The sequence below is a fragment of the Sphaeramia orbicularis genome, chromosome 5 (genome assembly GCF_902148855.1).
Source record: "Sphaeramia orbicularis chromosome 5, fSphaOr1.1, whole genome shotgun sequence".
NCBI lineage: Eukaryota > Metazoa > Chordata > Actinopteri > Kurtiformes > Apogonidae > Sphaeramia > Sphaeramia orbicularis.
In genome coordinates this window covers 19684800-19706428 of record NC_043961.1, presented here as the reverse complement: position 1 = coordinate 19706428, position 21629 = coordinate 19684800, and the positions used below count along the sequence as shown (strand labels likewise).

Genomic DNA, 21629 nt, shown 5'->3' with positions numbered 1-21629 from the left:
CAAACAGTGACAGTGAATGGCCATGTGAATACAAGCACAGGACTCCACATGAACGGGGAACTGAGCGCACATCAGACAGCCGTCAACAGGACTGTCGTTTATATTCTAACAAGTTATAACTGAAACTGATCTTATAGTGTGGGTCTGAAATATCTGGATTCCTCTGAGGAGAAAAGTAAGAGTAATTTTTATTATTATTATTATTATTGTTATTATTATTATTAAATTTTATAGGCGCGTTTTTGAGTCTGATGAGGAAATAACTCCAGTCTTGACTTTAAACAGATGTTTGTTATAACAGTTCTATTGTAGATACAGTGTTTTCCTGTGGCTTTAGTGCCCAGGGCAGCCAGCAGTGGTCAAGGATTCCTCTCCGCTCTTTACGCATTTACCGGAGGGCAGACGCACTCATCGCATTACTCTGGTAAATTACGCACACTTTGTTTTTTTTTTGACTGTGCGCCGCTGGTGACTCCGAGCCGGCGTGAACATGCTACAAAATGGAAATAGAAAGGACAAACCGCTTCAGGCTCCAAAGGCTGAGGCAGAGCCGGACTCCCCTGCTGAAAACCCCAAGCCGGATCAGCCGGAGCTGGATCCCGCTCCAGACGCAGCCGCAGCCGCCGACAAGAAGGACGCAGACGCAGAGTCCACGCACTTCCCCATGCCCCTTCATCCAAAACTGGACATAAAACGCAACGCAGTAACGGACGATTATAAGATCTCCAGTCAGGTTCTGGGCTTAGGAATCAATGGCAAAGTGTTGGAGTGCTTCAATAAGAAAACAGGACAGAAGTGCGCACTGAAGGTAAGCACACATGAAGACAAACCTGAGCACAGCTTCAAAAAGATCACAAGCCACGTCCCCATTTTAGGTTCATTTACTCATAATTACATCAAGATTAGAAGCGTCTTACTACATAAGTGTATGAAAACATACTGTTATTTATAGTTTTTGTGTTCAGGCCAATCATTCAGTTTTGAATGTCTTTGTTTTAAATGTCAAAGAATCGACTTATTTGTTGTTTTACACATGAGAACTGGACATGAAAAACTTAATAATAATTATCATGATATAACTCTATAATATGAGAAATTTGATTCGAGTGATAAAAATGTTCATATGGGTTATTTAGTTTAGATTGTCCAACTAAAACACTATAGAAATGTTTCAATATTCTCTTACTTTGCATAATTTTACTCATTTTATTTGAATCTTGTCATGTTGTAACTATTAGGAACAGTTTAAAATCCCATTCAAACATCTAGATGGTTCAATTTTCAGTGAAGACCAAAAATTATCCTTTAAATGTAAAAGAAATAATAATCTGACATGAATCATAATTACTGATGTCGACTGATGTGAGATTTATGTTTTTTTATGCTGGTCATTTTTTTTGCCCCGCTGACATGTAAATCAGAAATTGATTCTTTAACATTCATTGTGGGTGTATAGGATCTTCATAAATAGTGACATCTCTCTGTTGATCTTGTTATTGGTAGGGTGCCATGTGACATCCTCCTTACATTTTCTTCTATATAAGCATGTCTATTCACTAGGTTTAACCCATAAAGACCCAGTGTTGCTTTTACAGCACTTCCCAAATTAATGTTTCTCCAGATTTAACATTTCTTAAGTGATGTATCTTCATTTATTATAATATTATCCTCTGTATTTTGTGGGGGGGGGGGTTTAGTGAAAATCACATATTTCCTATATTTAATTCACTGATGTAGATGTCCATAAAAACTCAGATTACAGTTGAGAGTTATTATATCAGAAACAGAGAAAACTGCAGAAAAGGTGACTTTTTCAGCAAAGATTTCAATAACTGAACGTAAAAACAAGTGTCTCCATCCACTGTCATTGATCCAACTCCATGGGTTTTACTGGTGAATCAATGTTGTAGAAGATGACAGTGTTTCCATGGTAACTACGTGGCCTCTGAACATCCAAATGGGTCATATCTGATGACCACGAAAAGATGACAAATTGCATCTTACGCTAATTATTGACATGTATTGATAGAATTAGTGGATCAACAGGTATTAAACAGTTTAGATCAGTCACCAGTGGCTGTTTGGGTCTTTATGGGTTAAGATTTAAGAAGTGTAAATTTGATCAGCTAAAGGTCAAATCAAGAACTTTGACTTTTTTTGAGGTCAAATGGACCCCCTCTGTGTGTGTCTGACGTACACCTACATACAGGCTATGGTGTTGTATTGGGTTTGGTATGTACTGTACATGCTGCCCACGGAGCTCACATGGGTTACATGTGGACACGGGGCTCATTCCCTCACGCAGCCATATGCTGTAACTTGTTACACAGCGACACAGAGACACATGAATTCTGACAGTGACACCTTATTCTTGGACCAGTGGAAATTTGGGTTCACGGTCTTACACGCATAGACACACACATGCATAGGTCGTCACCTGTCACCACTGGGCCAGAGACTCATAGAGATTTACAGGCTTAGAGTAATCCATCTGCCAAACCAGGCAGCGGTAGTGTCACCAGCAGAGCTACAGAACCAGGCTATGGGCTGAGAACACCGACACCATGAGAAACTGAGATAAATCGAAGTCGTAAATAAACAAAAACCCATGAGGGGTAGGATGTTTGATGGCATCGTGTCAGATCAGGAGAGGAGGAGAAATTTACTGTGAAGGAATGACATTAGAGACAGAGAGATTAAAAATAAATGACTCAAATCATGGATATTTCCTTTATATCAGAGCTGAAAGTAGAGCTGGGTGAGGACCAAAAATGTCATCATGATAAGAATTTTCATGTCAGTCAGTGTCAGTAATTATTTAGAGTAAGAGTCAGTTTTTGGTTTTAAAATATTCACTAAAAACGTAGCATGACAACAACCTAAAATATGCAGCAAGATGAAACGTCATAAGAGACGTAACAAGAAAAAAGCAGCAAAAGAGATGTAAAAAGGCTAAAAGAAAACAACAGTTGAAAGAGCCGCAACAAAAAAATAAAATAAATAATGCACAAGATGTGAAAATTGGTCTATGATTTTGTGATTTAGTACTTACTGTGTTAGTACTGAATCAAAATAAAGAAGTAGCTGTAAATCTGAGTTCTCCTTCAGCTTCTTCTAAAAAAATAACAGAAAACAAAATGATGTCAAGCAGCAGAACGTTTCAGATATATGAACTTAGAGCATTCAAAGCCTTCATAAAGGATAACGAAGGAGGATAATTATCAGGATACATGATTATGGTTTCAATACCCAACACAAGCTGAAAGATGTTCACGTGGTGTGGCGTGGTGGCGTGATGTGTTGTAATGCGTTCTTAGAAACTACAACGTTTATTAGGCTGATAGGGTTGGTGTCAGGCTTGTGAAAAGGATTTCCTGTGTGGTCATATATCTGCAGGTATCTTCCATTGCAGTCTTACCTGGTCCCTGACAGACTTTAGGTTCGACACAGGATGGTTAAGTGGGTCACGACCACAGTGGAGAGTTAACCCTCAAACCTGCTCCGAAGAACCTGTTAGAAGCTCCTACTGGTGTCTTAATACTGGAACCAGTGACACTAGAATTAAATTCCACAGTTGCTTAGCAGAGACCTGATAGACTTCTGTCTACTCACTGTGTTGTCATTCAGCCTATATCATGATTTTTAATCTCTAGGCTAATAACAAAACAAATGGAAACGATAGTGAGTGTTTGATGTGGCCCTGGGGTGGGCAGAGTGACCGGCTCACTGGCTTTTTAATTAAGTGTTGCTCTAAGCGTTAAATGTAATGGCTGAGTATAGGTTTAATCCACTTTGCAGCAGAGCTGGAGGGATGCCATCCTTTTAATGTAATTCAGTTGCAGTCATCAGGATTCTTTTAACTTGGATTTGCCTGACTCCTGGGAGTAGAAGGATCTGATGGGGCCGTGTGTTGGATGGCAGTCGGTTGACTGTTAATGCCACTGAAAGAGCGTATTTGGCCGCTGAATGTTCCATTATATCGTCTCAAGTGCCTTCCAGCTTAGCACACGGAAACCAGCAGAAGCTACTGGTCTGTGTACAGGCTTCCCTTCACAGTCACATCTTCTCTTTAATGTGTTTGTGTGCGCTGACTTCTGTGGTGAACCTTTTGGTGTACGTGTCGCACGTCCTGGTTTTCTGTGGGACTCACAGTGATTCAAATGTCACAGACGTCCTCAGTGGTTTGGTCAGACAATGCATGGGGTTTATTTCTTCTTTAGGCTAAATGCAGGCTCATTCCGCAGACCTTAATCATTAATCAGTCTCAGAGATTTGGATTTAAAGTCTCCAATGAGTCTCAGCCTTTAGATGCTTGTTGTGCAAAAAGCTCATTATCTGTAGAATCGTTGTGTTGCACTACGAGGCTGGAAGGGAGCCTGTGTAATGAATGCAGGAGGGTTGGAGCCTCATTAACCTTTACGGTTAAAGCTCTTTATAGTAATCAAAGGAACTAAGTTGTGTTGGTGTTGTCACTCTGATTCTTTCTGCTGATTATGGAGGAAGTTAATGTTGTTATTGCACAACAGGACAATCACTGAGCATTTTACTCACAACACTTGGATTCTGTCATGGAAAAAAGCATAAAAACAAAAGCACCTTTTTTTCCCACTCTTATTTAAGTTTGAGATATCACACAATATTAGACTTTTTTATGTGGCAGTATACTTAACAGATATGGTGTGTGTGTGCATGTAGACCTGAGCGATGTAACCAAAAATATTCCGAATCAGTCGATATCCGTTGATTGTTTGAGGTTTAACTCTATTTGTAAAAAATGCAACAAGATGAAAATAACTTAGAAAGTGCAACAAGGCATATCAAGACAAGGAAATGTTTAGTTTGTTAACAAATACCATGTGAAGCCTATTTAACATGATAAAAACGAAGTAAAAAAAAAAAAATTATCTGTGGACTTAAGTCCAGGGTTCCTGCAGGGTCTTAAAAAGTCTTAAAAGTCTTGAATTCACAAATCTACATTTAATATCTTAAAAAAGTCTTTAAAAGGTATGAAATTTAATATGGTAGGTCTTCAGTTATGCTGCCGTAAACTTGTTGGCTGTATTGTGTTTAAATGTGTCCAAGCTGTAAAAATCGGCCTCTGAACAATGTTTGGTTCTACGCCGACCCTAAAAGCAGAGGTTTTGTGGACTCTAAATACTGTAGCAATACGATAGAATCACCGAGTTGTTTAAATGTATGTTTCCTGACTCAGATTATAGCTAGCGTGTTTGACTAAATTTTGATTAGCAGCGTACATCAAGACAGAGCTTGTTTCAAAAGTCAGTAACGGGCCTTTTGTTTTTATGTTTGGCTGTGAAATGGGCATTAAATTCTGTTTAAAGTAGTCTTAAAAATGTCTTAAAAAGTCTTAAATTTAACTTATAGAAACCTGTAGGAACCGTGTAAGTCCTTCTTTGTAGTCAGAAAATAACAAACATAATAGCAAACAGCACAACATTTTGCAAAAAGTCTACCCTGACCCTAAAAGCAGAGGTTTTGTGGACTCTAAATACTGTAGCGATACGGTAGAATCACCAAGTTGTTTAAATGTATGTTTCCTGACTCAGATATAGCTAGCATGTTTAGCTAAATTTGGATTAGCAGCGTACATCAAGACAGAGCTCGTTTTGAAAGTCAACAACGGGCCTTTTATTCTTATGTTTGACTGTGAAATGGGCATTAAATTCTGCTCCAACTAGTCTTAAAAAGGTCTTAAATTTAACTTATAGAAACCTGTAGGAACCGTGTAAGTCCTTCTTTATAGTCAGAACAGGACAAACATGTAGCAACAGCACAACGTTTTGCAAAAATTCTACCCTGACCCTAAAAGCAGAGGTTTTGTGGACTTTAAATACTGTAGCGATATGATAGAATCACTGAGTTGTTTAAATGTGTTTCCTGACTCAGATATAGCTAGCATGTTTAGCTAAATTTGGATTAGCAGCGTACATCAAGACAGAGCTCATTTTTAAAGTCAACAACGTGCCTTTTTTTATGTTTGGCTGTGAAATGGGCATTAAATTCTGTTTAAAGTAGTCTTAAAAAGTCTTAAATTTAACCTGTAGGAACCCTGTAAGTCCTTCTTTATAGTCAGAACATGACAAACATGTAGCAAACAGCACAACATTTTGCAAAAATTCAACAAATACAAGGACAAAAGACTCAAAATACTCAAATAAAGTTAAGTAAAAGGCCAAAACATTGATGCAGTTGCAAATGTTAGCTTAGAAAGTAAACAAAATGATCAAAACTGACAATGATCCCTATATTAATTAGAACACACAGTTTTTTATGGTGATTAACTGGCAGCACATAATAAGCGGTGGTCAATTACAGTAGAGTAATCATAAAGCAGCTTTTATTACAGCCTCATAATCACAGCAGTGTAAACATATATTCATCTGTGTGTGTAGTGTCATGACGAGGCACAATCTGGAGGAAAGAAGGGTGCGGTTCAGGTACAGGTGTGTGTGTGTGTGTCTGATTGGTTGAAGTCTGATTGGTTTAGAAGAGTGTGAGGTTAGAGTTGATTGGTTTATAGCAGGATTAGGGACAAGCCAGCCTTCTGGACAGGAGACACATGCTACGTCTGGAGACTCCATCAGATGATTAACTCACTCTCAACGGTCTCGCCGTGTCTGTGTGTTTTTAATCCAGACATTATGGTTTATTAAAGCCAGTCTGGGAAATTAAAGTAAACTGGGATCACATGCTGTTTGCTGTGGATCAAGTCATAAAGCTATAAATGTCACGGACCTGCCCACTGCTCCGCTCAGTGACAAGTTCAGAGGGCGAGAAAGTAATAGATCAGACAGTAAGTCACCGGAAACCTTCTGAAACTTTGACTTTCAACACCCTGCTGTCAACCTCACTTCCTCTTTGACATTATCGAGCTGAAACACAGCGTTGTTTTCTGGTGTGAGCTTCGGAGTTCCCCAGAAATAGGAGCGTCTCCCAGCTACACGTCTCCAGGGGAAAGATTATACTCAGATTGTTCAGACTTTGAAAGTGACCCGTTACAAAGCACAGATTCAGAGTGTGTTTGTGTCTTACGTCAGCCGGTCGGGCCCTGTAGGAGATCACTCCATCACTGTCAGATCCAAAAATACACACTGACTGATGATGTGAGCCATGTCAAGGTCTGCCACCTGCTGTGTGTGTCGTGGGTCTGGACTGTGTTCAAGACTGGATGTGTATGTGTGTGTGTGTGTGTGTGTGTGTGTGTGTGTGTGTGTGTGTGTGTTATCATGAAGACACATCATTCAGTGTCATGCAAACCCTTCTTATCGTTTGTACTGTGGAACGTGACATAAATTCCCAAAAATATGATCATACGTACTAAAACTTTATTAAAGTGCTTTGAAGTGGTTAACAACACTTTATATTTCTGAGGCTTTATATTTAATACAAGTTTGTTTTAGTTTAGGCCAGGGGTTTAGTTCAGAGGCCACATACAACCCAAAATGAGCTCAAAGTGGGCTGAAAAAGTAAAATAATAACATAATAACTTATAAATAATGTCAACTCCAAACTTTTCTTCTTGTTTTATAGTGAAATAATTTAATTTCCATAATGAAAATGTTTACATCTACAAACAATCCCTTTAGAAATGTGAATAACATGAACAAATATGAACAACCTGAACTTTCTTTTAAAAAAATATGTGGAATTTTAACAATATTATGCCTTACTTTATCATTTACACATTTCCATTACAAGTTACAGATCACAGTGGATCTACCAAGGCATAAAACATTTAGTAACAGGCAGAATATTGTTAAAATTGTACTTACTTCTCTTAAAACATTTCAGGTTGTTCATATTTGCTCAGGTTATTCAAAGGATAGTTTGTAAGTGTAAAAAGTTTCATGTAATTTTAGTTTTTTACTCTAAAACAAAGAGAACAATTTGGAGTTGTTATTATTTATAGGTTATTATGATAGTATTTTATTGGTCTGACCCACTTGAGATTAGATTGGTCTATACGTGGCCCCATTTGACACCACTGATTGTTCAAATCTCAGTCTAGTTTTTTCATTTTACATATTCTTCCTGGGAGCCAGATTGGACCCTTTGGTGGCCCAGTTTAGGCCCATGGACCATATGTTTTACACCTTTGATTTAGAGCCTGGATGGGATTTGTCTTCATCCTTTGTCACCCCGTTTGTCTCTCCCAGATTCTCTATGACAGCCCCAAAGCGAGGAGAGAGGTGGAGCTTCACTGGCGGGTGTCAGGAGGACCGTACATCGTTCGCATCCTCAGCCTGTATGAGAACATGCATCATGGGAAGAAGTGCCTGCTCATCATCATGGAGTGGTAGGAAGTTTTAACAGCTCCACATTTCACCTCTCAGCACATAATGTACAAATACTACTTTTTTATGAATAAAAAAGTTTTACAACACAGTAGCTTCTTATATTCACAATATTTATTCAATATTTATATTTATTTATATTTATCAAAAATAAATATGCTATTTTATAAAGACTTGGATCATAGGTATACATACTGTTGACATAGATATACATACTGTTGACATAGATATATGTATTGTTAATAGAGATACATACTGTTTCATAGATATACATACTGTTATTCATGGTAACTTGGTAATTCATAGATACACATACCGTTAATACTGTAAATTGCACCTATTCATATTAATCCAGTTATATTTTTTTATTTTTTATTCTACTAAGTTCTATCCATATATTACCTTGTTAAATTGTAATTTTTAAAATTGTATCTTCTTATCTTATTTTTTTAGCTTTTGTATTGTTAGATTTGTTCTATTCTTATTTCTGTTGTACTGGTGTTTGTAAATACTACTACGCTGACAAGAGTTGCACTTCTAATTTCATTGTACACACAATGAACACGAAGGCTATTCTATTCTATTCTATTCTATTCTATTCTATTCTATTCTATTCTATTCTATTCTATTCTATTCTATTCTATTCTAAAGTTATATTTAATAGCATGTTTTAGCGAAACTGAAGCAAAAATGCAGATTGTGATGATTCTCATTAATTCAGAACACATGTTTTCAGCTCATTTTACATCACACTCCAAACTGGCAGCAGAGTTTACAAACACTACAGCTCTATTGGAGGAACTGAAACTATGTTGTGCACATCAACAGGCTTTTTTAAACTGATATCAGCAAAGGCGTAGGCATTAGCATGTTTATGCTGAACAGAAAACAGGAAGTGGTGATAGTTCTCCTCAAAGTTTCCAATGGTCTTTGTGTTTCTTTTAAGATAAATAACATCCATAAGCTCTAAAGTGAGGATGGACACAATTTAAGAGTATGAATATGAACTGAGTGTGGTGTCACAGTATATCTATGCAACTCAGCAATGTTATGAGCTTTGAAATCAGGTAAAGACACTTCCAAATGTTGCATATGAAATATTTTGGATTACTACCTATAATCATTTTCCATATGCTTTTTTCACTATGATGAGAATGTTTTTAGTATGCCTCCATTCCAGTTTGACAATACAGGAAAAGTTTTTTTTTTCCCATGACATTAGTATAGCAGTAGACAGATATGCTAAAGGTCAGAGTATAAGACAGTAAGAGGACACAAAATGAAGACGTTGGCACTGATGATGAGATACAGGGACAGATTTCCATCTGGCCTTCACACGTCATGACAAAACTGTTTACCATAATACCCCAAATGACCCAGTGACAGTGCTAAAATACTGTATGTGTGTGTGCTTTTATTATAAACATGTTGCTGGACTCTGAACTGGTTATTGGTTTTATTTTCCACTTGTGTATGGAAAACCCACAGTGGGTGACAGCTCAGAAATGCCACTGTCTCACTGCTCATGGGGATTTTAAACAGTGACCAAATGTTTCTGGTCTTCACATTTATTATTGGATTCCGTTGTGTGTCGTGAACTTCTTGTAATCTCTGAGCCACTTCCTGTGTGAAGGAGGGTTAGAACTCGACAACGTCCAAGTCCATCGCATTTTTCTGGCTCAGCTATCTCCTTATCTGTATATTCATTAACCACAAAAAGAGCGTGTTCTTACTCTCTGAACATTAAAACACATCCATATCACAATGAGCTCTCACATTGAAGCTTCATCAGAGGTGTCAGTCTGATGTGTGGTTGTGAAAGGAGGGAGTGGGAAGCACGAACATCTGCTTCTGAAACTGAAGAGAGTCTGATCTTTTAAATAATTAGGTCATAGGTTTCTGACATTATGCTGAAAAGTAATGTAAAATAAACCAGACTGGTATGTTTCAGTATGTTAATACTGGAACTTTCTTCTTTCTCTGTTTTTTCCTCCTGGTTTCCCCTTTTGACAGAACTTAACTTTCATTTAAGTGAAGCAATTCTGTGTTTTTGCTGTAATTTTTGGGGGGAATACATTTCAAATATATATATATATATATATATATATATATATATATATATATATATATATATATATATATATACATATATATATGTATGTGTGTGTGTGTGTGTGTGTGTGTGTGTGTGTGTGTGTGCGTGCGTGCGTGCGTGCGTGCGTGTATATATAAACTGAAAAATACATGTAAACACGTTGTGGTGTAATATTCGATATAAACATATACAGTACATATAGAAAGAATTGTTTGGTTTACAAAAAGAGAGATTAGAAATAAACTCTTGTAAGATGTTACCATAATGCTGCCATGTCAATAGGGGCACAAGAATCAGTAACTATGGAACAAATTAACTCATTAAAATATTACTCAAGACATAATTTTTACTCAGATGGTTGCATTTCTACATCCTGATAGCCTCATAATCATCCTATTAATGTAGATTCTCTCAGTGGTGAAGCTTGTGTCTATGGTTGTAGTTGTGTCCTATTAAAACAACAGCTGCTTTGTACTGTAGATGTCCTATCTGTCTTTTATATCTATGGTTGGAGGTCACAGGCAGGAACAGCTTCCTGTGCTGTTCCTTGTTGTACATGAGCTGTCAGTCTGTTACTATATGTGCACCCCCTTCTGGTCAGATAGTCCAGACAGTTACCATCTCTAAAGGATCCAATGGAGGACCGAGTTGCCAGTGAAGTTGGGATAAAATATTTTTACCTCTTCTCATGAAATGATTGTACTCTTGATAGATAAAGTGTAATTGGGACTCAGTACGTAATCACTGTACCTGGTCAAAGGTGATTACTGATGTGTAGAAATAGGAATAAAAAGAGAAATGTGTCTAAAAACAGTTATTACAACATTGTGTGCATGTGTTATGCATATACATTATGCTGCAATTTATGTCACTAACTACACAAAGCTACATGTTTTTGGATTTTCATGTATTTATCCTTTATTTGTCCTAGAAAGTCTCATTCTGATACAAGATCTCGTCTTCCAGGGAGTCCTCTTTTATTTTACCATTGTCTCTGAACTATAATATATAATATAATGATATATCATTGAACCTTCTTTTCCACCTTGACCTTTGTTGTGTGCTTGTGCAGAAGGTCAGGTGTACTGACCGTATACTGGAAAAGCCCTGGCATTTGACTTTTTTGTATTGTACTGTATTTTGTTGTGCGTTTGTACCACATGCACACTGTCATTTTGATCTTTTCAAGTAGTTTAAATATTTTTTTAAACCTGGCTTCAGAGCAGTATTTGTTAAACTGTGGGGTGGGTTCCCTAGGGGAGGCATGAAAGCTTACCGGGGGATCATGGGATCACTCCTGGGTGTTTTTTTTCCTTCAGGTTAGAACATGTAGCAGGTGGAACTGATTTTTTAGAGTTGGAGCACCCTGGACTCATTTTAGGGACGTACAACAAACCAATCTCCTATCATGGTGATCTGTCACTAGACTAGACAAAGAGTTTAAGTTTAGAGAATGCACAAGGATTTGACTGGAAAATAAAAATGTGACATGTTTGTGTTTTTGCACAGTTTGTACTTTAATGTTCTGAGATGTACAATGGAAACAGGCTCATTGCAGCCACTGATATTGTTCAAATGTTCATCTTTGGTACCAAAATGTGTTTGTTGTTCTAAAAAAAGTAACTTTATTGTCATACTTGTAAGATAATTTCCTATTTTTATTTGGAAAAATATTGTCTCAGGGAGCAGTCTTGTTGAGTTTATTTGTATTATTTAAGCAAAAAATCTAAGTTATTTTTAATTTGAATAAAAAATTATTTCAGGAAATGCAAGAAGTATTGTTACGCTATTGATGTTTCTTTCAATAAAAGTTATAATTGCACCACTGTTACAATGTGGTTGGGGTTAAGGGGGGCCTGGAGATTTTTCACCCTCCAAAGGGGGGCTCCACAGAAAAAGACTGAGAAGCACTGCTTTAGAGAAATAAACTTCCTTGGGTAAATCTGCTGTAGTTTAAATACATCCACTGTTAATTTGTTCCTAGTCTGCAAAGTAATTTCTTAATTTCTCCAGTATCAAACAATGTTCTTATGATTGTGAGATAAATTTTCCTGTAATTGATTATACAAACTGGGCCTGGAGATTTTTCACCCTCCAAAGGGGGGCTCCACAGAAAAAGACTGAGAAGCACTGCTTTAGAGAAATAAACTTCCTTGGGTAAATCTGCTGTAGTTTAAATACATCCACTGTTAATTTGTTCCTAGTCTGCAAAGTAATTTCTTAATTTCTCCAGTATCAAACAATGTTCTTATGATTGTGAGATAAATTTTCCTGTAATTGATTATACAAACTGACAACTGTAACAACTGTATAAAAATACTTCTATACGCCTTGCTAATGTATATATGTATTAACTGATCTAACTGTGTGTTTGTGTGTTTCCAGTATGGAGGGAGGAGAACTCTTCAACCGAATCCAGGCCAGAGGGGACCAGGCCTTCACTGAGAAAGGTGAGGCCAGATGGAGGAATGAATCAGCCACTCTCTGACAGAAATCCTTATTTGTGTTTGACTGAAAAGCTCCCGGCTCCTCCTGTTCTGTGTCTTTCATATGATGCCTGTGTTTTTGTAGGTCTTGTTGTGTGATGCTCGTGTTGTTTCTGGTTTGAGAGAGTGTGTTTATCTGTTTCCTCCCAGAGGCGTCTGAGATTATGAGGGACATCGGCACAGCCATCGAGTTTCTCCACAACATCAACATCGCGCACAGAGACATAAAAGTACACAAAGATGAAGATCGCTTTAAATCATGAAATGTAAGTTTGGAACAGGACGGCAAATTGTGACGATTTCTTTTTCTTGCAGCCAGAGAACCTGCTATACAACACTAAAGACAGAAACGGTGTCCTCAAACTAACAGATTTTGGCTTCGCTAAGGAAACCACGCTACACAACCCCCTACAGACACCCTGCTACACACCATACTATGTTGGTATGTTACTTTAAAGACACACTATGTATCATCTGGAAAACAGTGTAGTAGTTAAGTGATTGCTGCCTACACTGGATGTCTCTGATCTTCCATCTTTGTGTTATTTGTGTGTGTGTTGTCATTGATAAGCTCCTGAGGTTTTAGGTCCGGAGAAATATGACAAGTCATGTGACATGTGGTCTCTGGGTGTCATCATGTACATCCTGTGAGTACTTGACATGTGCTAGGGCGGCGGCCGCAAACATACGACTAGACCAGTTTTTGATGATGCACACTGTATACAAACACCTTCCAAATAACTGCAGCCAAATATGTTTGTCTTTGATGTGTTTTTTTCTGCAGATTGTGTGGCTTCCCTCCATTTTACTCCAACACAGGCCAGGCTATTTCTCCGGGAATGAAAAGAAGGATCAGGATGGGCCAGTATGAATTTCCCAACCCAGAGTGGGCTGAGGTGTCACAGGAAGGTGAGAGGCAGCAGCTGGAACTGGAACCACAGCATTTACACACTGAGGTCTTTAACCCTACAGACTCAGCGCTACTTTGTTTGTTTATTTGTTTATTTATTTCGGCTCTAACAGGGGTGCCAAACTCAGGTTAGTTCAGGGGCCACATACAGCCCATTATGACCTGAAGTGGACTGGACGATTAAAATAATAACACAATAATACCTAAATACTATCAATTCCAAAATGTATGTGTCTAATTTCTCTGTTTTAGAGTGAAAAAAGTAAAATTGCTTTATACTATCAAAAAGTATCCTTTAAAAAAATGTGGAAAAACATGAACAACCATGACCAAAATGAAACTTATTTTGTTTTTAAAAAGTGCAATTTTAACAATTTATGCCATTAATTGGCCTCAGCTTCTCAGTTTCACATGTTCATCACAACTTACAGATCACAGTGGATCTACAAATACACAAACCATTTATTAACAGACAGAATATTGGTACAGTTACTGTTAATTCTCTTAAGACATTTCAGGTTGTTCATATTTGTTCAGGTTTTTCACATTTTTTGTAAAAGGCTAGTCTGTAAATGTTAACATTTTTGTGTAAATTTCCTTTTCCTAAAACAAAGAGAAAAATTTGCAGTTTTCATTATTTATAGTTTAAACTGATAGTATTTTACTGGTCTGCTCCACTTTAGATGGAACTGACCTAAAATTATTTAGACATCCTTGATTGTTAATATCTTCAGTGTAATTTTTGCATTTTACTAATTCATCCCACAGGCCGGATTGGACCCTTTGGCGGGCCGGTTTTGGCCCCTGGGCCGCATGTTTGACACCCCTGGGCTATAACATTAAAACCAAACAACAAAAAGATTTATATAAAAAGAAAGGAAAACATTCGAAAAGGAGTGGGATGAAGTTTAATTTATGATCTCCCACCCCCTTACCCCATCCTTCTACCGACCCTAAATTTCTATGTCAGATCCCATAAGAAACTCAAACATCTTACACATAACAGATTAAATTCTGACTAAGTACAAAATTGCTATACATGTTAAGGATAGGCTCTGTCCGTTTTGCAACAGGATTTCACATCAAAATAAACTCTGTCCCTTTCGTAGCAGTAATAATACACATATCAAAACAAAAATAAACTCTGTCCATTTTATAACAATAATGCACAAATCTAAATAAACTGTCCATTTGTTAGTAATGATATATATATTAAAAATAAACTCTGTCCATTTCATATCAATAATACACATATCAAAAACAAAAATAAACTCTGTTCACCCTTGTGGTAGTTCCCGAATTATTATTTTTATTTCAAATGAACCTTTCTTAAGTGATTTATCACCATTTATTACAATATCATCCTCTGTATTTTGCTTTTTTTCAGTGAAAATCATGTATTTTCCCATATTGGATTTACTGATCAAGTAGATTTTCATTAAAAACTCAGATTAAAGTTGCAGATTATTATATCAGAAACTGAGAAATCTAAAGAAAAAGTTACTTTTACAGCAGAGATATCAGTAAGTGAATGTAAAACCCAGTGTGTCCATCCACTGTCGTTGATCCAACTCCATGGGTTTTACTGGTGAATCAATGTTGTAGAAGATGATGGTGCTTCTACGGTAACTACGGAGCCTCTGAACGTCCAAATGGGTCATATCTGATGACCATGAAAAGACGAATAACTGAATTTTACACCAATTGTTTACATGTGTTGATAGGATTAGTGGATCAACAGGTATTAAACATTTCACATCCATAGATGCTTTTGATTGGCAGCGGATGTTTGGGTCTTGTGGGTTAATACCTGCCAGTTTTGACTTTTACATAAATGGAACTGACATTTTACATGTTTGGTGACTTTTGGGCAAATCAGTGTGGGCTGCAAAGTGCAATTTTGCAATGTAAACAATTTGCAGCTGTTTTTGTCATGTTAAGGAATCACCACAGTTTGCTTTAAAATCCCCTGTGTTTACATCTTTGTGCTGTTCTTAATGTACATGTGTATACCAAAGTACTGGGTCTGTAAACAGATGATGAGGTTCAGCTCCATTTAGGATAAGCCTGATCTGCTTTTGCTTTTGTTTCAAGTTTACAGTTGCTTTAGAGTCCTGAAGGTCATGAGTGAATATGTTTCACAATCACTGGCACAAACTTCCTTTAGTTTTGTACTTGATGATTAAAATGATCAGCCCCAAACTGCCTCCTCTGCCACCACAGAACACAAAGAGATATTCCAAATCACCCATCTGGTGTCCCCCATTTCAAACAACTCTTTGAGCACATTTATATTTCTGTTTTGTACCTCGGTTTTCTCTCTTTCAGTCTGTGAAATAATCCTGTTTGCTGTGTAAGTAGGCCAGTCTGTCCCTGGGACCAGGACCAGCTTCTACAGAAACAAGATGCGTGCGTGCGTGTGCGTGTGTGTGTGTGTGTGTGTGTGTGTGTGTGTGTGTGTGTGTGTGTGTGTGTCTGACTGTTAATAATGTAATTCTCTTTGCATCATCTCTCTTTCTTTCTTTCTCTCTCTCACAGCAAAGGATTTGATCCACCAGCTACTGAAAACAGACCCTAATGAAAGAATGACCATCACTCAGTTTATGAACCATCCCTGGATCAATGTAAGTGTTTGTGTGTATAAACACATTTTTAACGCAGCCTCTTGTCTCTGTGCATAATGTATCTGTGCATTTGTTTTCTTACATCAGGGCTGTCAAACTCATTTTAGTTCAGGTTCCACATTTAGCCCAATTTGATCTCAAGTGGGCCAGACCAGTAAAATAATGATACAATAACCTGTAAATAATGACAACTGCAAGTTTTACTGTTTGATTTAGTAAAAGAAAACCCATTAAATTATGAAAATATTTACATTTTACAAAAAAGATGTGGATAACCTGAAAAAAATGAAATTTCATTAGAAAATTTTGTGCAATTTTAAAAATATTACGCCTCGACTTATTATTTGTACATGTACATTTACACACAGTGTTATACAAACATTTGGTAACAGGCAGAATATTGTGACATTTTGGAGTTTAGAACTAAAATTAGAACAATTTCTACAATATTCCATCTCATCTTATTTTTTAAAACAACTTACAGATCACAGTGGACCTACAAATGTACAAAACATTTACGAACAGGCAGAATATTGGTAAAATTTTGGAGTTTGAGATCTGGGACCCTTTACTAGTGTTCATTAATAGTGAAGACTGGTTCACCCCTGCTGCTGAGTACACTCATACTATCTCAGTATTATAAATGTCAATTTCCTTTTTTTCTATTTATTTTCTTCTTTCCCATTCCTCTATTGTATTCTTTATACACCAAAACCATGATACTGTTTTTTGGCATATGCTCATGTGCTTTGTTTTTATTATGGCTGAAATAATAATAAAAAAAAAAATATATATATATATATATAAAAAATAATAGTTTGGAGTTTGGTGGTAAAATTAGAACAGTTTCTACAATATTACATCTCAGTTTATTGTTAACACAACTTACAGATCACAGTGGATCTACAAATGCACAAAACATGTAGTAACAGGCAGAATATTGGTAAAATTATACATTTCAGGTTGTTCATATTTGTTTTTATTTATGTATTTATTTGCATTTTATTGTGAAAGGATAGTTTGCAAATGTAAATATTTTCATAGTGTAATGTTATTAATTTCACATACATTTTTTTCATATAATTTTTCATGAAGGAAATTTGTATTTGTCATTATTTATGGGTTATTATGTTATTATTTTACTTGAGATCACACTGGTCTGTATGTGGAACCTGAACTAAATTGATTTGGACACCTTTGACTGTTAATGTCTTCAGTGTCATTTTTGCACATTCATCCCATGGGCCGGACTGGGACCTTTGGCGGGCCAGATTTGGTCCGTGGGCCGCGCGTTTCACACCCCTGTCTTAGATGCTCATCAGTATGCCTGTGTGTTTGTTCTCTGCAGCAGTCCATGGTGGTTCCCTCCACTCCACTCCACACCACCAGGGTCCTGACTGAAGACAGAGAGATGTGGGAGGACGTGAAGGTCAGAAACACTGACCCCCACTGGTCACATGGTGACATTACACCCTCTCACTGCTGAGCTGCTTTATTAAAACCCTAGTCATTCTAACTTCCCTAGGGTTCAGCTTGTCTCAGCTCATGTCAACGAGTTTATTTTCAAAAATCTTTAAAAAACATATGCTCATAGTTTCAAATTCATGGGATCTCTGAAAATCATAAACCTTTTAATGTGCATTCCAAGTCACACCATTCAACTACCTTTCACTGGACTGGGTTGAACTTTGTACTAAACATCCAATTAAAACCAACCATTTACAACATGACAGACTTTATGACATTAAATACATTTTGTGAAGACTCTTTATTCTTTAACAATCTGTCATTTTGTTTTTGATTCAGTTTAGTGTCCATGTAATTCTATTTTATCTAAAAGTAACTCAGTAATTACCTGCATAAAAATTTACTTTTGCACATCTTCTTCAATAGTTTGGAGATACATTTTGAAGGATTATTTTATTTCCGTGACACTTTTTAAGGTAAATTTTTCAGATGTGTAAGAGAATTAAGATGCGATATTAATAACTCATTTCATATTCTTCATACTTTTCACTAACTGTACTATCTGTCATATTACATTCAGTGATTTTATTTCATAAGTTGGTATTTATGCTGAGTTGACCTCAGTAATTTCTATCCCTGTGATAATTCAAATTTCTTTTTAAATCAGTTTTATTGAGTTCAGAAAAATATAAAGGCTCCTCGTTGATGTCTTCTTGCTTTTTTATAGCTTAGTTCAGCGTGTCTTGTTATTTCCACAGCTATTTACATGAATACATTTTGATTTATTGGATGTTCAGTATAAATTTTAACACGATCCAGTGAAAAAACAAGAATATTCATACTGATCGTGAAATTTCAATCATACTTCAAAAATATAACTGACTAAATATTTGGAGTACAGTTTTAGGACAATGTGAGGCCCCATAACTGAAAGAGATTCATTTTAATGTTTTATTGAAAATCCATGACATGAACTGGGATGTTTAAGTGAGATGTTATGAAACGATTCCAGTATTTTCTGTTCATATTGTAGTTTAAAGTCAGTAGAGATGGAAGAATAACATTTAAGTATTAGAGTCAGTCAAATTCCAAAAGTTCTGGTGTTTTCTCAGCCTAATAGTTTATTGCTGTGACCTGAAAACAGACTGTGTTCTGTGCAGTTCATGAAACGTCCACAGCCACCAGGGGGCAGAAGTGTTCAGTGTGGTGAAATTGATATGTCACCAACACTCACCTGAAACAAACCCCTGCGCCTATGTTTTATAGAAAATAAGTGCTATAAAACTGTCATCAAGTCACTGCGAGATAAATTCCTCAGTACAGTACAAAACATCTCCATTTGGCAATCACACATTTCTTCAGTGGTTGTGAATAGGAGCAGAATTCATGAATAGAGAGACGCATTCCTTCACAAACAGCTGAATGTGCAAGTTGGATATGATAAGGTTTGAAAAGAGCTGTTTCTAGAATGATATGCACACAATATGCCACTGTTCCCTTTTGCAATGACCACTGCTGGTTGCGATAAATGTCATGTATTGCTGCACTCCTTAACCACGACTTCTTAAAATGTACATTTCCACAGCACAGTGTGAACACTGGCATGACATTTAGGACATGGTTGTTACAGTTGGAACCCTAATTTAGTTCCAGGTTCTTTTTCTTATTTCAGATGTTTCCACTAAATGTCAGTTGAGAATAAAAGAACATGAAATGAAGTAGAAAAGTAGACCTGTATTTGGTGGATGAAAGAAACCTGGCCTCCAAATAATTTCAAATCATGTCTATTGGGTAAAAACAGGCAATTGTTTGGAAATGAGTTGGCTATAACACTGTTATGTTATAGGGCACAATGCACAATGCATAATGTTTTTTGGCATCGATGAGCAAAAATTCCCATGCTTTGTATTGTATTTAAAGTGGTCTTACAGGAAGCAAGGCTTCTGTTTCTACTTTTGACAGGCTGTTGAAAAGAATAAGACTTTGGCTAACCATTGGTGTCTTCACAAAGTGGTATTTTAGATTCACTGTGAATATCACATCATCCTTATGTTTAATTTTGTATAGAGACTAAAGAGCTGCAGAAGGAAGTTATTTATTGTAAAATTCTGTCAGTTTTTCCCAAATTTCCACCCCCTGCAGCTTTAAGACACTCCTGTCTGTGAGTTTAAATCACATCTGAAAACATGTGCCTGTTCTTTTGAGAAATTATTTAATGTCTACTGCTTGAGCATTCAGCCTGTCATATCAAATCAAATCAAATTTATTTATATAGCGTCATGTCATAACAAAAGTTATTTCATGACCATTTCCAATTTTTTGGATGCTCATTTATATTCACATTAAATGACATTGTCTTATTCCATTCTTTCATTTTTATATTGATTTGACAGCATCATGTTTTGTCTCTGTAATCTCTGCCCTCTCTATTCCAATATATTTACATTTATTCAGTGTCATGTTTTTCTACTTTGCTGTTCTTTTCTCTTTTACTGTGTTGTGTTATTTTTCTATGTTTTAGTGTCTTTGCTTGCATCTTGTTTTACTTCCATTTCAGCTTAATTCTGTCCTCTTGTTTGGCCCTCTGTTGTTATTTTGACTTCTGGGCATCCTGCTGGTGTGCCCTTCTGCTTAGTCTGTCAAAGCACTTTGTAAACTCAGTATTTAAAGGTGCTATATAAATAAAGTTATCATTATTATTATTATTATTATTATTATTATTATTATTATTATTATTATTATTATTATTATTATTATCATTTTTATTATTATTATTTAGAGCTGGTCTAAACCAGACCCTTGAGCCAATGTACAGACATCAACAGAATCCTCCAGGAATAAACACTTGGTGACAGTGGAAGGAAAAATTACCTTTAACAGGTAGAAAACTAGAGTAGACCCAGACTCTGGAGGATGGACCACTGACATGAGCAGATAAAGGGTTAAAGAGAGGGGGTCAAAGGAAGAGTCATATTCTGTACATGAATACTCTGCTTGCTTTAAATCCACTCCTTTTCTCTCACAGGAGGAGATGACCAGTGCTTTAGCGACCATGCGTGTGGACTACGACCAGGTGAAGATTAAAGATCTGGATACTTCCAGCAACCCGCTGCTGAATAAGAGACGTAAGAAGGCAGCAGCAGGAGGGAAGAGTGGGTCCACAGTCTGTCAAAGTCAGTGAGACACAGAGGATAGTGATGTGAACCAGAGCGTCAATGATGACGAAATAACTGAAGCTCAAGAGGAGAACAAGTTGTGCAGTGTGGGCTACGTTAAATACCTACTGAGCCTTGAGAACGGACAATAAAGGGACAACTTGTGTCCCAACTGGACGTGTATAGGACGTATCCGGACATGGTACAGCTGTTATTATTACGTTTATCCACTCTGTGTATATAATCTGTAGGTCCTGCCTGTTTGTACGTGGGCGTCTGTGTGCACACATGAAGTGTTTGTAGTGATAATGTCATGTGTATTTGAGTGCTGGGTTGCCTGTTTGAGGTAGAATCTCCTTTTTTTAACTATGCACTAGCGTGTGCACGACACAGACAGACAAACAAACAAACCAAGTGTGGACAGACTGTGAATCTAGAACACTCAAGATGTCCTGTATTGTCTTAATGTTGTCTGTCTTTTGCTTCCATCTGAGGGATTAAAGCAAAGTCTGACGATGAGTGTCTTGTCAGTATCTTTGACAATAAAATGCAGCTGCCATAATGACCTACAACTCAA

The 21629-nt window shown here is 36.8% G+C and overlaps 1 protein-coding gene across 1 annotated transcript; it reads left to right on the top strand.

Moving 5' to 3' along the window:
* On the top strand, positions 1–21629 carry mapkapk3 (MAPK activated protein kinase 3). Its single transcript, XM_030134686.1, has 10 exons — positions 1–808; positions 8178–8317; positions 12796–12860; positions 13047–13126; positions 13212–13338; positions 13468–13543; positions 13681–13805; positions 16345–16430; positions 17779–17859; positions 20923–21629. Exons 1-10 carry the CDS (start codon positions 491–493, stop codon positions 21076–21078), a joined length of 1254 nt encoding a protein of 417 aa, XP_029990546.1. The 5' UTR covers positions 1–490; the 3' UTR covers positions 21079–21629.